The sequence below is a fragment of the Acinonyx jubatus genome, chromosome E3 (genome assembly GCF_027475565.1).
Source record: "Acinonyx jubatus isolate Ajub_Pintada_27869175 chromosome E3, VMU_Ajub_asm_v1.0, whole genome shotgun sequence".
NCBI lineage: Eukaryota > Metazoa > Chordata > Mammalia > Carnivora > Felidae > Acinonyx > Acinonyx jubatus.
The window spans coordinates 37,910,767-37,926,462 of record NC_069398.1 but is presented as its reverse complement, the minus strand read 5'-3'; the positions used below and the strand labels follow the sequence as shown (position 1 = coordinate 37,926,462).

General features: G+C 43.8%; 1 protein-coding gene across 3 annotated transcripts in view; it reads left to right on the top strand.

The window, feature by feature from the left end:
• Window positions 1–15,696, top strand: part of MEIOB (meiosis specific with OB-fold) — a 28,204-nt gene that overhangs the window by 9,172 nt on the left and 3,336 nt on the right. For all 3 annotated transcript variants that reach the window (XM_027043600.2, XM_053213706.1, XM_053213707.1), the window contains 9 exons: window positions 392–464; window positions 2,560–2,755; window positions 5,855–5,955; window positions 6,860–6,912; window positions 7,006–7,101; window positions 10,558–10,659; window positions 11,213–11,366; window positions 14,163–14,346; window positions 15,056–15,142. In XM_027043600.2, the coding sequence (XP_026899401.1) occupies window positions 392–464; window positions 2,560–2,755; window positions 5,855–5,955; window positions 6,860–6,912; window positions 7,006–7,101; window positions 10,558–10,659; window positions 11,213–11,366; window positions 14,163–14,346; window positions 15,056–15,142 (1,046 nt within the window). The remainder of the gene's footprint in view (window positions 1–391; window positions 465–2,559; window positions 2,756–5,854; window positions 5,956–6,859; window positions 6,913–7,005; window positions 7,102–10,557; window positions 10,660–11,212; window positions 11,367–14,162; window positions 14,347–15,055; window positions 15,143–15,696) is intronic.

The window sequence follows — 15,696 nt, the reverse complement described above, 5'->3', positions numbered from 1 at the left end:
AGGAGGTGGATTTTGTATCGCTCTTTCTGCCCCAAGGCTCTCGTTTCCCAAGGCGACAGTGAATGGGGTGAAGTTCACTTAAAGTATAGGATTTACGGAAGGGCAGGTCATGACCAGATCACATGTTGAGACTGACTAGTCAACAAAGCAACGTTAATGCAGGTCATCAGTTGGGACTGAAACCCAAAACATAAGAAATGTCATCTGGGATCAAATTGATGGCCAAACCCTGGGCTTCTGTGCCTCACCGTGCCATAAGAAAAGGACCATGAAGGATGTGTAACACGGACTCACAAGTTAGAAATAACATTGTAATGTCCGTTGTTAGGAACACCTGTTCTTTATTTATCTAGTTACTCTTCTGTGATAGTATCTTTTCCTCCTCTTGTAGTGATCATTGAAAATCCTCTCATCCAACGAAAGGAATTAGAAAGAGAAGAAAAATTCAGCCCGGCAACTCCTGGGTAAATATTCCAGCACAGAGTCAACACCTTTGTGCGAGCGTGGCCGTCGCTGTTAAGTGCCTGTGCGTCAGGTTAGCAGAGGGCTTACTGAGGGTAGAGGCTTCAGCCTGAAAATTAGAAGTTTAGTTCTTCCTCACAGTATTTACCTTTGATTGTGAAGTAATGGACGTTGATACAGGAGTACATGAAAACTGGCTTTGTTACTTTTATTCTCGTGCTTAGATTTAGACAAATTTGACTCTAGTCACATTAAAGCTGAGCAACAGGAAGGAGAGCTAAATCTTGTAAGTCCAGTATATGTGTCATAGCAAAAAGGTACGACTCTGGCTACATGCTTTACTCTCTTAGTTCGGGTTGTCTGGAAGCAGAGCCAGGAGGAGCTTTTGTGTGCAGGTGGTGGCTGTCAGGGGCCGCCTGTAACAATAGGGTCAGGGTAGAGCAGAGAGGCGGCTCGACCGGAGCCAGGAGGGAGTTCTGGAACGTGAGTGGCACCCCTGAAGGAAGGGCGGTGGGCTTCGGGCCCCGTGTTCGCAGGCCACTGGCGGCGTTCCATTCCCCGCTGCTGGCATTTCTGATGGAGGACGGTTCTCCAGAGAAAGGTGAGGCTGGTACAGGGCTGTCAGTGGGCCAGAGTCCCACTGCACACATACCCCCCCCTTCCATTCTGTCCTCGGCATATACCAGACCCCAGTTCTCGTTTCTGTGCAGCCACACAGATCTCTTTCCACTTTCTGAACACACTGGGCTCTGTGCACCGACACCACATGCATTTCACTTCCCTCTGCACAGAGCAGTCTCCTCTCATCTGCTTTGGACGTTTGCTCCTTCTCCTCAGTGAAGTGTCCACTTGAACGCCACCTCCTTGGGCCTTCTCCATTTACTTTGTGTTAGCGGCCCTGCCAGTCCCTCGCTGGGACCTCGCCCTTTGCCCTTATCATCATAACCTGCGATCTGAAATGATTTCATTGCTGTCTGTCCCCCACTTATACCTGTGAGCTCCATGAGATCAAAGGTCTTGTCCGTCTTCTTACCACTGTATTCCCTCTGCCTAGACTAGGGTCTGGCACATAATAGCTCTCGGCAGATATTTGTGGAATGAACGTACGAATGGATGGAGGGAGGGTCAGGAGGAAGACCATTTTTGGTAGAGGGAACAAGCATGAAACTTCCTGGCATTTTCCAGAACAATTAATAGTAGGTTGAAGCATAGGAAACTGTTGCTATTTGACTATATTTGGTCTAAAAACTAGTGCGGGTGCAGGTGTACGTGTCACTCTCATCATCTAGTATCTGATGTGGCTGGAATACAGGGCAAGGGCAGGGAGCAGTGGGAGGGAAAGCTGGAGAGAAGAGCAGAGAAACTTCACAGGCAGCTCTGCCTGCCCGCCTACCAACTTCATTCTCTGGCGATGGCTAGCCCAGAAGGTCTTTGAGCTGGGAAAGAATATGTTCATATTTGTGGTCGAGGAACATCACTTCGGCTACCTGAGCGGGGAAGGAAGCTTAGGAGACAAGGCAGTAGTTGGGGTGAGAAATGATAAGATAAAACCCTGCAGAAGTAGGGGGGGTACGGGAAGAGGGCCTGGGTTAGAGGGCTGGACAGAGGCTCCCGGAAGGGACTTGGGAGTTGATTGGCTGCACGGGGAGCGCACCTCAATTCAAGTTCAGTATGTAGATGTTGGGCATCTATTCCACAGAGAGCATCATTGGAGGAAGTCTATGCACGGTCCTGATGCAGGCAGGGAAGGGGGTGTCAAGAGATGGCAATGATGGGATACCCCCACCCTGACATTTCACAGTACTTTTATGCCCCTGTTTCACAGAGAACAAAACAGAAGCTCAGAGTTTTGGGCAAGGTCAGAAACTCGTATGCTTACAACTCGGGTACGGATTGGTCATCAGAACATTTTCTTAATGAAAATACATTTTAGACAAAAAATATTGTACAATATTTTTCACCGTTTCTGAGGGTATAAATTGTCTTGATATAGTCTAAGTCACAAGCAAAAAGATAATTTAATGTGAACCTGGAAATATTTTTCTACTAGAAAGTCACTTGATATTAACTATTTGTGTGTGTGTGTTTACAATTTAGCAACTGTAAACTATTGCTCAGTGAGAATCACTCCACCGTGAAAGTTTGTTCCAGTTATGAAGTGGACACCAAGCTCCTTGCTCTGATACACTTACCTATTAAAGAGTCTCGTGATTACTATTCACTGGGTGATATTGTTGCAAATGGACACAGTCTGGATGGAAAGATTATTAACGTGCTTGCAGCTGTGAGGTCGGTGAGTTAAAGCCTCAACAAAGCCAACCTTTCTTTGGCAGGGAGTCCTATCACTGCATTTCTGTTTGGAAAGTATTAACCAGTTGGAGTAAATTTTCTTGATCCATAGTCACTTGAATTCAGAAAATGGTACAAGTTCTCATCAACATCAAAGTAGCATTTTATCTGTGAGTGAGTAGCAAAAGAAAATCATATTTGAGTGTGAAATGTAGCACACTCATAAATGATCTACTAACTGTACGAGAGCTTTTCATACTTGGGTTAAATAAAGACACGGATGGAAAGGGTAAATTCATTGACTTGAAGATCTGCAGGAAGTCTCCTGAAGGAGTGGAAGTTGGAAAACTCATGTCGTCCATTCGCGTGTGTGCTCGTGATATCCTGAGATGGGGGTGAGAATATCCACTGTGTGGCCGGTCTGTGACCTAATGCAGGCATCGTGGGGTGCTGTGGAGCCCCTCACCAATGGCACATCATCATCTCTCTCTCACAGTTGCTGCAGTGAGTTTCAAACTGTTGGTCAGACTAGTCACTTGGCAGGCATTTAGAGAGAGATCTCAAAAGTAAGGTTTCAGGGCCCCTGGGTGGCTCAGTGAGTTAAGCATCTGACTCTTGATCTCAGCTCAGGTCGTAATCTCAGGGTCATGAGTTTAAGCTACTCTGTGCTGGGTGTGAAGCCTACCAAAAAAAAAAAAAAAAAAGTTTCACTAAAAAAAGCTCATGAAGAAGATGAAAGGAGCAAGACCAATTCCTCATCATATATAGTGATGATAGTCAAAGACCATATATATATATGTATATGTATATGTATATGTATATGTATATGTATATGTATGTATATGAAATAGCCCTGGGTATTGAAGATAATGTAGATAATGTTGTAAGTAATTGCTCATTGCTTTTCTGTATTAAATGACAGGGTTGATTCTCCCTGTTGACAGACCTGTGATGGTGAAGCCACGTCTGCTTTGCTGTCCACCTTAGCCCCAGCCTAGCACAGTGCCTGCCACATAGTGAGCCCTCGATATAATTCAGATCAGAGGAATAAATACCCTATATGAAAATATTGAAAAACAGAAGCGGTGCCTTGGTGGCTCAGTCAGTTAAGCATCCGACTTTGGCTCAGGTCATGATCTCACAGCTCCTGAGTTCAAGCCCCGCATCAGGCTCTGTGCTGACAGCTCAGAGCCTGGAGCCTGCTTTCGATTCTGTCTCCCTCTCTCTGCCCCTGCCCCTGCCCCACTCATGCTCTGTCTGTCTCTCTCAAAAACAAATAAACATTTAAAAATTTTTTTTAAAATTGGAGAGATCCCTTTCTGGGCAATTTATCTTGTTAAAAATTTTTTTTCCAATGTTTACTTATTTTTGAGAGAGAGAGAGAGAGAGAGAGACAGAGAGAGGGAGACACAGAATCTGAAGCAGGCTCCAGGCTCCAAGCTGTCAGCACAGAGCCCAACACAGGGCTTGAACTTATGAACCCTGAGATCATGACCTGAGCCTAAGTCAGACCTTTAACAAATTGAGCCACCCAGGCGCCCTGGGCAATTTTAGCTTCTTAGGTAAAGGCGAAATATGATCTCAATTTCCCTGCAATTCCATATAATGCCATTATATTACAATGTAGTAAGAATTCTCTAAAACTCTGTATCGAGTATGAACAGAAGCCTGCAACAGCTTTTCCTGCTTAACCGCCGTGGGTCTGGTACTCTCTTTTCTAGGATGATGTTCCCTCTTTGTTTTCCCATTCTTTCTTCTGCCATTTTGCTTCCATCCCTCTTTCATTTCCTTTTCTTCACATTTTTGTTTAACCCTTTCTCTCTTCTTTCTTACCTCTTTCTCTTCACTTTAGAGGCCTTTTCCTGTAATTCTCTTGTGTGCTGTGGTATGGCAGACCTCTGTCCTCCTCGGGCTGTCCTTTCCTCCGACTTTCCTTCTAGATCCTTCTCTATTGCTGGCAGCTGTGTCTTTCCTCAGCTCCTTCCCCTGGAGCTCAGCCCTGCCAGGAGATGCAGTGGTGACAGTAGCTTAAGGAGCAGCCGGCTGACCGCCCATGCTTGGGCCACTGCTGTGCGGCTGTCAGAGGGGCCTGCTCTTAAATTTGAGAACTCCCTGGGGGGACAGAAGGGCCCCTGAGCTTACCTCCACTTCCGTGATCTTCTTATCCGCAATGTGGGTCAAACGAGATGGGGGTCAAAGTGCCCTCCCATATGTCCCTCATTTGGTCCTCACCACCTTATCCCTATGGAGGCGGCAAAGAAGGCATTGATACCATACCTGTGCTAGCAAGAAGAGGTTGCTGAGGCCTTGGAAGACTGAGCTCATTCAGTCACATATACTCCATGCCAGGCTCTGAGCCAAGCCACGGGGATCACAGGGTGTTGAAAATATACTTTCTATCCTCAGTGAGTCTACCTAGATGCCACCCAGGGGCTTGTCTTGGAGCATGGTTTTTGACATGTTGAAAACATCCCATAGTCTTAAAGCACATATTTCTGTATCTCTCTTTAATCAAAGTGTGTAACTTATAACTTCAGCTAAATATACCTAGTTTAGATAAAAGATGTTAAAAAAATTTTTTTTAATGTTTGCTTATTTTTGAGAGCGGGGGGAGAGGGAGAGGCAGAGAGCGGGACTCAGAATCTGAAGCAGCCTCCAGGCTCTGAGCTGTCAGCACGGAGCCTGATATGGGAGCCTGATCTCCCGAACGGTGAGATCATGACCTGAACCGAAGCCAGACGTTTAACTGACTGAGCCACCCAGGCACCCCAGAAGATGCTTTCTAAAAATGTGTGTGTGTGTGTGTGTGTGTTCATGTGTGTGTGTGTGTGTGTGTGTGTGTGTGAGAGAGAGAGAGAGAGAGAGAGACAGAGACAGAGACAGAGACAGAGAGAGAGAGAGAATCCCAAGCAGGCTGCACTGAGCCATTCAGATGACCCCTAGATAGAAGATTCTTTTAAAATCACCAAGTATATAGTAGTGATTCTATTTTGATATTTTAATTTGATATTTAAAAGATAAAGATTTGAGTACTTCCATTAACAAACATTTAAGTACCTCTACAACTATAGGTGAAGAATAATTATTTCCTTCAATTCCTGAGGTTGGAGAACCAAAATACTTTACAACTTCAGACCGAAGAAAAGGCCAGAGATGTGAGGTGAAACTCTATGATGAGACGGAGTCTTCTTTTACAATGACATGGTAACCTCCCACATCTGTTCCAAACTGAAATCCCTGCTGTTATCACCAAGACAGAATGCTTTTGTTTCACCAAAAAGATGATGGATTTCATAGTAGGAGAGGGGTAATGACTGGAGAGAAATAATTACTGGAGACTTTGCTCTTGTACATTGACTTGTTACACTCTGTGCTGTAAGATTAACTTAAAATGAGATCTTTAGGCAGCACGGGATTGTTTAGATGGACTCCACTGTGACTGGTTCATTCTTGTTCTCTGCTTTATAACAAACAATGATTTATTTGGTCCCATTGGTAATAAACCAGCCAGATTTTCCCTGATTGCCTGGGTAGCATCCTTGAGTGAGGCCGTGGGAAGATGGTAGAAAAGCAAGTGTTGTCCCAGGCTGCACCTGGGGCACCGTAGGGTAGGACGTGGCGTTATCTAGACTCCAGAAGCCAGGGCACCAAAACAAAAAACAAAAAACAAAAAAAAAACCAAGAAACAAAAACCATTAATGTGAAACAGGCCTTCAACCCATCAGGTCCCCTGAACAGTTTATCCAATGTGGGAGCCCTCTCTTAATGGTCTGACAGAGAGACTTTAAAGGCTTTCAATTTGTAGTCACTCAGTTCTAACTCGCCTGGAGTGACCTAAGTAGTGGGCAAAGATGGAATTGATGGGGCAGAAGTTGTTAAAGATGAATAGTATCAAAGGAATGATTTATCACGCAGTTGTTAAATGCTTTGTGAAATAGACCGTGTATCCTGCAAAATGCAGGAGAAGCCAGCATCCTTAACTTGTGCCTTGATAACTTGGGGAATCGTTAACTCCAGCCATTAGGACATTCTTTTTTTGGTAAATAAAGTGGTCACTGCCAGTTTTCCCTAATGTATTTGACTTTTGCTTCTTTTTAAAAATACGCAGTTGGGATAATGAATCTATTCTAGTTGCACAGAGCTGGATGCCACGAGAAACAGGTATGATACTGTGATGATTGTGTTCACTGTTTGTCATTTTTTATACCCCCCCCACACATAATAATTTTAAAATGACTTTTTCCCCCTAAACAGTAATATTTGCCTCAGATGTAAGAATAAGTTTTGACAAATTTCGGAACTGCATGACAGCAACAGTAATCTCAAAAACCATTATTACAACTAATCCAGGTAAAAGGCTATCTGAAATTTCTTATCCCTTTGGAAATGTCTGTCTGACACATTTCAGTATTTGTGCAGTATATTTAAGAATGAAAACAATGCTTGGATTTCATTTGAATTAAAAGTGAAAACTGCTTTATCTGCTTTACATTTATATTTCTTAAATTTGCAGCAAGCTATCTCTTTGCTGTCTTTACTAAAGAAATGTGAAAAACTAGATTCATTTTTAGAGTATCATCCCTTGTAATGATTTCTGAGAGATCAATGCTATTGATTGGATTACCTAAATTTCTGTTTTATTTTATTTATTTATTTATTTATTTTTTTCAACGTTTATTTATTTTTGGGACAGAGAGAGACAGAGCATGAATGGGGGAGGGGCAGAGAGAGAGGGAGACACAGAATCGGAAACAGGCTCCAGGCTCTGAGCCATCAGCCCAGAGCCCGACGCAGGGCTCGAACTCACGGACCGCGAGATCGTGACCTGGCTGAAGTCGGACGCTTAACCGACTGCGCCACCCAGGCGCCCCCTAAATTTCTGTTTTAAAAATAAATTCAGTTTTACTATATTCAAATAATTTCATACTGGAGTACTGAGAACATATACATAATATCATTAGTTCATAGCATGAATGAAATACTCCTAAGGCCCACTGGCGTGGATGTTGAAAGCAGTCACAGTTTATTCCAGCATGCAGTCTGGGGAGCGGGATCTGGGGAGACGTGAGGGGTTGGCCCTTTTAAGGATCCTCAGAGCACTTTGTACTGCAGATAGAATGCTTAGCCTGGCACCAGAGCCGGAATGACCCTTCACAATCTCAGGAAGATGTAAATACGACAGCGTTCCCTCTTGAACAGCAGCTCACTCTGCCGGCCACTAACAGAGCATCGACACTGACCGGGAATTATAAAGCAATTTTCTGTCTTTGAGCAAACCATTAGCAGAATTTTTTAAAGTATGACCTAAAGCGACAAGACTCTGTTGTCTCCATAAGTGCACTGGACCTTGCACATCTGCCCAGGGACGCCGTGTCCCTGAAAGTGGTGTCGTGGAAGGTGACGTGATGTGCCCTGGCTTGCCTTCGTTGAGATCTCATCTGCTGTGCATATGCTGTGTGCCAGGAATTCTCCTGGGGTCCAGTGGCAAAACACAAATGTCTCTGCCCACGTGATGCTCACGGTCTAGCAGGAGAGAGAGATAAGAAACAACAAAGATAACACATCTGTGGATTATGAAGTATTTAAGAAGAAAAAGAGGAATGGGTCAGGAGGGGCCAGAATGACATGGTGGGTATAGGGAAGGTTGGCCTCGTTGGGAAGGTGACATTTGAGCAGAGACGTGGTGAGGCAGTGAGAGGGTTAACCACAGGAAAGAGCGCCAGGCAAAGGAGCAGCCAGTGCAAAGGCCCAGAGGCTGGAGGGAGCCTGCTTGTGGGTAGAACAGCAAGGAGGCCAGTGTGGCTGCAGCTGACGGAGCACAGGCAGGAGGAGGTGTCAAGGTCAGAGGGGAGGGTGGGTCTCAAGAAGGCTTTATAGGCTAATGAGAGGTCATAGGGAAGGGGAACCAGGTCAGGATTTGGAGCAGAGGGTGGCATTTTCTATGAACTAAAAGGATCGCTCTAGCTGCTTTTTATAAATCGATGGTGGCACAACTGTGATCTATTCTCAACATTTAAGACAAGACTGCACGCTTTGGTTCCTTTTTTTTCCATTTCTTTCCTTGAGAGGAATACTATGGTTTATTATTTTTTAATAATTTATCAATATTAATAGTTTTAATAGTATTATATAGAGTAATGTCAATGATTAAGAAAGCTCCATCCTTTAAGGGTAAATTAGGCCTGGGAAAATTTCTAAAAGACATTTGGGTTTGTCTGTTGGAAAAGGTTATCAAGCTCACTAGGACAAAACTCAAAGCTAAGTTAATGAGACACATATTCAATGGATGTTGTCTATTTGGTTCTGAAAACAGATGCAAAGGTGAAATGTCAAAGTGTTTGAGCAATGCCAGCATCACTAGAATAGACACCTGTTTCTCAAAGAGAAAAGGAGAGTACTCAGGAGGGTGTGTGAATTTTCATGTGAATATTTCAAAAAAATTTCAATGTTTGTTTGTTTTGAGACAGATAGAACGTGAGCAGGGGAGGGGCAGAGAGAGAGGGAGACACAGAATCTGAAGCAGGCTCCAGGCTCTGAGCTGTCAGCACAGAGCCCGACGCAGGGCTCGAACCCACGAACCACAAGATCATGACCTGGGCTGAAGTCGGTCACTTAACCAACTCAGCCACCCAGGCGCGCCTCATGTGCATATTTAATCACCCTTATTTCTAATTTCCTGGGCTATACCAGCCAAGTAGAAATTAAAAACCTCTACTGGCTTAAACTGTCATCCTAGCTTTGCTTATGGCTTTCTCTGCCCTGTGAGTGTCCACCACACAGGCCTGAGAACCTTGTCGTCGGCAGGGATCTTCATAGCCACACCTGCAGGGGGGTAGGGGGTGGGGGGGGGCCGTGGTTGGATTTCTGTGACCTCGGTCCAGCCCCTGCCCCTGTCTCCAGTGCCGCAGTTCCGTCTGTGGTTCTGAAACATGCATTCATTCACTCACTCACTTACAAATATCTGTTGAATGCCTTTTATTTGCCAAGCACTGAGATGACGTGAGTCCTTTCTGGAACAAGGCCGGACACGGTGGATGGATGGTCAGATGAGTGAAAGGACAGTCACTGTACTGGGTATGAGAGCCTCAGGGCTGGAAGGGCAGAAGCCCTGCTCACAAGGAATTTCAGGATGGTTCTGTGAAAGCTCAGTGATAGGACTCCTGGTTGAACAGGAACTAGAGAGAAGTGCCTGCCTCTGCCCCGGGGCTCCGTGGGGAGGGGCCCCCCGCAATGGCAGGTCTACAGAGTGTTGGAGTCGGTCAGGGAGGGCTGAAAGGCCGTCAGGTGTTGGAGGTTGGGGGCTTGGGCTGAAGGTGTCGGGGTCACATGGAAACCTTCTGGTACACATTCTGACTATTCCTGAGAATACTTGTATTCCAAGTCGAGGAGCAAGACTTTCAAATAAACTTAAAAGATTTTTTTCTGATCAGAAAAGAAATGCATATAAAATTCAGAAAATACTAAAAGCAAAAAGGGAAAACAACACCTATACTCCTACTATTTTACAAGGGAATCATTTCTTTGATACATACTCTTCCAGATAACCTTGCATATCTGTGTGTGTGTGTGTGTGTGTGTGTGTGTGTGTGTGTATTTAATTTAAAGGAAATTGTTCCACATAGTTTTGTAAGCTGCCCTTTAACAATGTCTGGTCTACATCTCTTCACTGAATAGACCGCTGATGGCTGCACAATATCCTATTTATGTTTTCATATGCCTTTACTTATTAAAAATCATTTTGGATCACTTGCAGTTATCTAAAAAGTGATCCATTGTTTTTCATTTAATGTGCATTTTTGATTTAAGATACACCAGAAGCTAACATCCTGTTGAATTTTATAAGAGAGAATAAAGAAACAAATCCTCTGGATGGTGAAATCGACAGTTATCTGAAAGATCCCATAAATTGTAAGCGACCTTTAAATGTTATTTGGATTTTTAAAAGGAAGTACTTTGTTTTACACAGTAAAAGATACCATATTCTTATTCTGTAACTGCTATATTTCCACTTTCTCAAAGGTTGTATAAAACTTTTAGAGGTATCTAAAACCTTTTGCCAATCTCATGGGAGCTAAAAACTTGAGTTGACTGTCTTTTTCTTACTTTTAAGAATTATTTATGTATGTAGATAGGAGTCCTTTTTATCCTCTAAGATTGCTAGCATGCCCCACTCTGAGGCTTGCCTTCCCACGCTTTTACTGGTGTCTTCTGATGACCAGAAAGTCTTCAATGAAATAAAATGAATTAAAATTCCCATTCTTTTCCTTTTTTTTTTTGCTTTTTTTTTGTTGTTATGTCCATTTATATAATCATGTTTAATATAGCAGATATAATAATTTTTCTGTTACTTCACTGAACCTGTTACACGTTCTCATTTGAACTTTATAGTTTTTCTATTTGGATATAATCTTTTGGAGTTCTTCGAATACATAGAGAGCTGTTAATTACTTTTTATTTTTAGTAAATGCAATAGTTGATGTCTATACAGTTGAACAATTAAAGGTAAAAGCTTTGAAGAATGAAGGGAAAGCTGACCCTTTCTACGGGATTCTTTATGCTCACATTTCTACACTGAACATTGATGGTGCAACCACAACTGTTGTTCGACACCGATGGTAAGCAGACATATTACTGTCAGCAAAGTCATTCTTGTAAGAAATAAAGACCAACTAACGTTAATAAATTTTAAGCCCTACAAAAGTTAAAGATATTCTTTGAAATAACAGTGGTTATATATTTGAATGAAAGGTATAAATGAATAACCCATACTTAAGTTTCCAAGACAGACTACTTAGATTGAAAGATTATAGTTGCCTTAAATTTTTTTTAATGTTTATTTACTTTGGAGAGAGAGAGAGAATGAGTGAATGAGTGGGGGGCAGAGAGAGAGGGAGACACAGAATCCCAAGCAGGCTCCAGGCTCTGAGCACAGTGCCTGACGTGGGGCTCGAACTCACAAGCCGCGAGATCATGACCTCAACTGAAGTCAGATGCTTAACCAACTGAGCCACCCACGTGCCCCAATAATTGCCTTTAAAAAAAGATTTTAAGTAATCCCTATACCCAGTGTGGGGCTCAAACCCATAATCCTGAGGTCAAGAGTCGTACACTCCACTAACTGAGCCAGCCAGGTGCCCCTATAACTGCCTTTAAACAAAAAGTTCCTTTTTTTAAGAGTCTCATGCTCTACCGACTGAGCTAGCTGGGCAAAAATTTCCTTTTTTTAAAATATTTATTTTTGAGAGAGAGGTAGAGCATGCAAAAATGGAGGCGGAGCAGAGAGGGGAGGGCAGAGGATCCAAAGCGGGCTCTGTGCTGAGAGCTCAGCCCAACACGGGGCTCAGACCCACAAACTGTGAGATCATGACCTGAGCTGAAGTCAGACCGCTCAACCAACCCAGCCACCCAGGCACCCAAGCTTTCTCTCTCTCTCTTTCTTTTTTAATGTTTATTTATTTTGAGAGAGAGAGAGCAAGGGAGAGGGGCAGGGAGAGAGGGAGAGAGAATCTAGCAGGCTCCATGCTCAGCGTGATGTGGGGCTCCATTCATGACCATGAGATCATGACCGAGCCAAAATCAAGAGTCAGCTGCTTAACCGACTGAGCCATTCAGGTGCCCCTATAATTGTCTTTTAAGGTAAAATTTGATTTGCTGTGTTTCTGTAGTCACAAAATAAAAAGATATAATACTGCCAGAAACTTCGAACTGAGATGACAAGTGACAGCATTTAAAATTTTTCCTTGTTTATTTTTGAGAGAGAGAGAGCACATGTGCATACCCACAAATGGGGGAGGGGCAGGGCAAAGGAGAGACAGAATCCCAAGCAGGCTCCACACCCTCAGCACAGAGCCCGACTTGGGACTCAAACTCACAAACCGTGAGGTCACAACCTGAGTCTAGATCAAGAGTCAGACACTCAACAGACTGTGCCACTCAGATGCCCTTAGCATTTAAAAAAAAAAATTCTTTTCAGCTGTGGGCGCCTGAGTGGCTCAGTCGGTTAAGCATCTGACTTCAGCTCAGGTCATGATCTCATGGTTCATGAGCTCGAGCCCTACTTCTCTGTGTCTCTGCTCCTTGTGGTATCTCTCTCTCTCTCTCTCTCTCTCTCTCTCTCTCTCTCTCTCTCTCTCTCTCTCCTCCCCCCTCCTTTCTGCCCTCCCTCATCTCTCTCTCTTAAAAAAAATTATTTTCAGCCACATGGTAAATATGATTTCTAGCCTCTCCTAGGTCAAAGTTATTGTACAAAAGCAAACCCCAGTAGATTTAATAATCTTAGCCAAAAGATGCTTAGCAAGAAACATCTAGGACATTACTATGAATTTTTGTAATTGAAAATTTTATTGAGATAGTTGTAGACTCACATGGAGTTGTAAGAACTAATAAAGAGAATCCATGGACACTTTCTCCACTTCCCTCCGATGGTAACATTTTATGAAACTATAGTATTGTATCGTAGCCAGGGTATTGATATTAATTCAATCTGATGATTTTTATTCAAATTTCACCAGACTGACATACAGTCATTTGTGTGTGTGTGTGTGAAGCTCTATGTAGTTTTATTACATGTGTAGCTTTGTGTATCTACCACCACAGTCAGGATACTGATCTATGGATTTTAAAAACATTTTATGATTTGATATTAAAGTTGAAAAAAAAACAGGTGGAGGTGGCAATGTATGTCAGGTGTTTACTTCTTGAAAAATATTTTTCAAAAACTTTTTGAAAATTTTAATGTCTTTCTCATTTTTTCCTACATCTTTAATATTGATACATGAGGAAAAGCATCTGAAATTTAGCTTAAAAGTGATACGTGCCCAGACAAGAAAGTACCGTCTTCAGATCGCCCCTCCACTTAAGAAACTTGAGTCGGACTTTCTGTTCCAAGTGGCTAAAGCAGACTGCTCCAAACATATGGAACAGCATGTAATTCCCCTAAAGAGAGAAGAGTGGGCTCCTGGCAGTACTAACAGCATTCAGGGTGTGAACTTGACCACCCCTAGGATTTTTCTGTCAACATGTGGAAGCCTAGTACAGAAGCATCATGTGAGCATTTGTGGAACCGGGGCTTGCCCTCAGCGCCCTGAGCCAGGGAGACTAGACGGACGTACCTGCAGTGTCAAGGAATAGGCTGTGACAGATTTCCAGGGCTGAGAGCCGGTCCTGCCGCTGTCTGCAGAAGGGAAGGGGTGAAGGAGCCCCAGCAGGGGGATGCAGGGCAGTGGAAAATGGGATTGACCGCAAATTGTGGTATTGCCTGCTTCGCCCGTCCGTCTGGCATTGCATTGCTCTAAGGGCTCCGGAAGTCCTTACTCTGGTTTAGACTTTTACGGGAACGTGGTTCTTCAGCTAGAGATCAGGTTGGTCATTTACGCCCTCACCTGTTAATCACTGTCTTTGTTTCTTTTCAGCTCGGGCTGTGGATACGTTATGAAGGAAGCATCCGGCACCTGCCCTACTTGCCACCGAGATTCTTTGGAACTTAAATCTGTTTTTGTCAGCTTCCACTTGCTAATTGATGTCACTGACCACACAGGCACCCTCCATGCCTGCAGCCTCACGGGAGGTGTTGCAGAGGAGACTTTAGGCTGCACGGTAAGTAGCAGAAAGGAACGTGTGTTTAGAAATAATTCCAGATTGAATTCTCTTCCCCCAAACATAGGTTATTTCAGTGGACATTTGATAGAAATTAAGTCATTAATAAAGAGGTCTGGGGGAAAAATCAGTCTTGATGGAAACACACATTGCTTTAGTGAAGAAATAATTGCACGTTTGCCAATCACCGCTAATCTCGCTGCTGGGAATAGTGTTGGAGGCTGTTGGCTGCAGTGGAGAAAGACCTTCTCTGTAGTCACAGTGGGCAGAACAGCGCATTGGGGGGTGCCGATCGGTGGTGAGACAGAAGGAGGGTTTGGCGACGTGCCACGACCAGCTGTGCAAAGTGAGCCCGATGCAGTCAGCGCACACGGTGGCCTCCATGGGGACGGCAGCAGATACTTAGGGGCGTGTGGGCTTGATGACAGGCATGTGTTTTTTATGGTGAGAACCCGCTCCTGAAGTTTACCATTAAACCTCGGTCCCAAGCGGTTTCTAGTTTGTGAAGGGGAGTTTTCTGGACTGAGCCACCTGACTCCCTTCAGGGGTTTCCTTCAGAGCCTTTCTGACCTCTCCTCCATTTAGAGAATTGAGCTGTCACTTGTGTGAATAAAATCCCAGTCAAGTGAGCAAAGTGAAGCTCCACATTGCTGTCAAGATGAGTTATTTATACAGACTTCGGAAATGTGTGTTTGATCGTTTTAACCAGGTGAATGAGTTTCTTACAATGACGGATGAACAGAAAACAGCGCTGAAGTGGCAATTTCTTCTGGAGAGAAGCAAACTTTACTTAAAAGTTAGTATATTTTACAGTACTATGTCACTCTATATATTCAAGTAATAAGAAAATCCTAGAGTAAGACCTAGAAAGTTCGGGAATTTGTTATTTTTAATGCCCAATTCCACATGTGCAGAAGGACTTGGCTACTGTGGAAACAATGCAAGTCATCTGTTGTTTGTTTTTTTTTTTTTCCCCCGTAAAGTATAAAGGGACTCCACAGGACACCAAAGAAATAGACCAGCAAGGGGTGCCTGGCTGGCCCAGTCGGTGGAGGGTGGGATTCTTCATCTCAGGGTTCTGAGTTCAAGGCCCACGTTGGGTGTAGAGATTACTTAAAAATAGGATCTTTAAAAGAAAGAGAGAAAGAAATAGACCAACAAAGACACTATCTGTTAGGTTAACTCCAAGGCAGTGCACTGGGCTGTCAAAGCTGGTCCTCGCCCTGCCCCAGCTGTGTGGCGGTGCCCCTCAATTCAGTAAGCAGAATTGGATGGCACGGTCACATGCGTGGCTGCGGGGGGCTACACAGTCTCCGGGTTTGAACTCTAATCCCGCCACTCAGCCTCTGT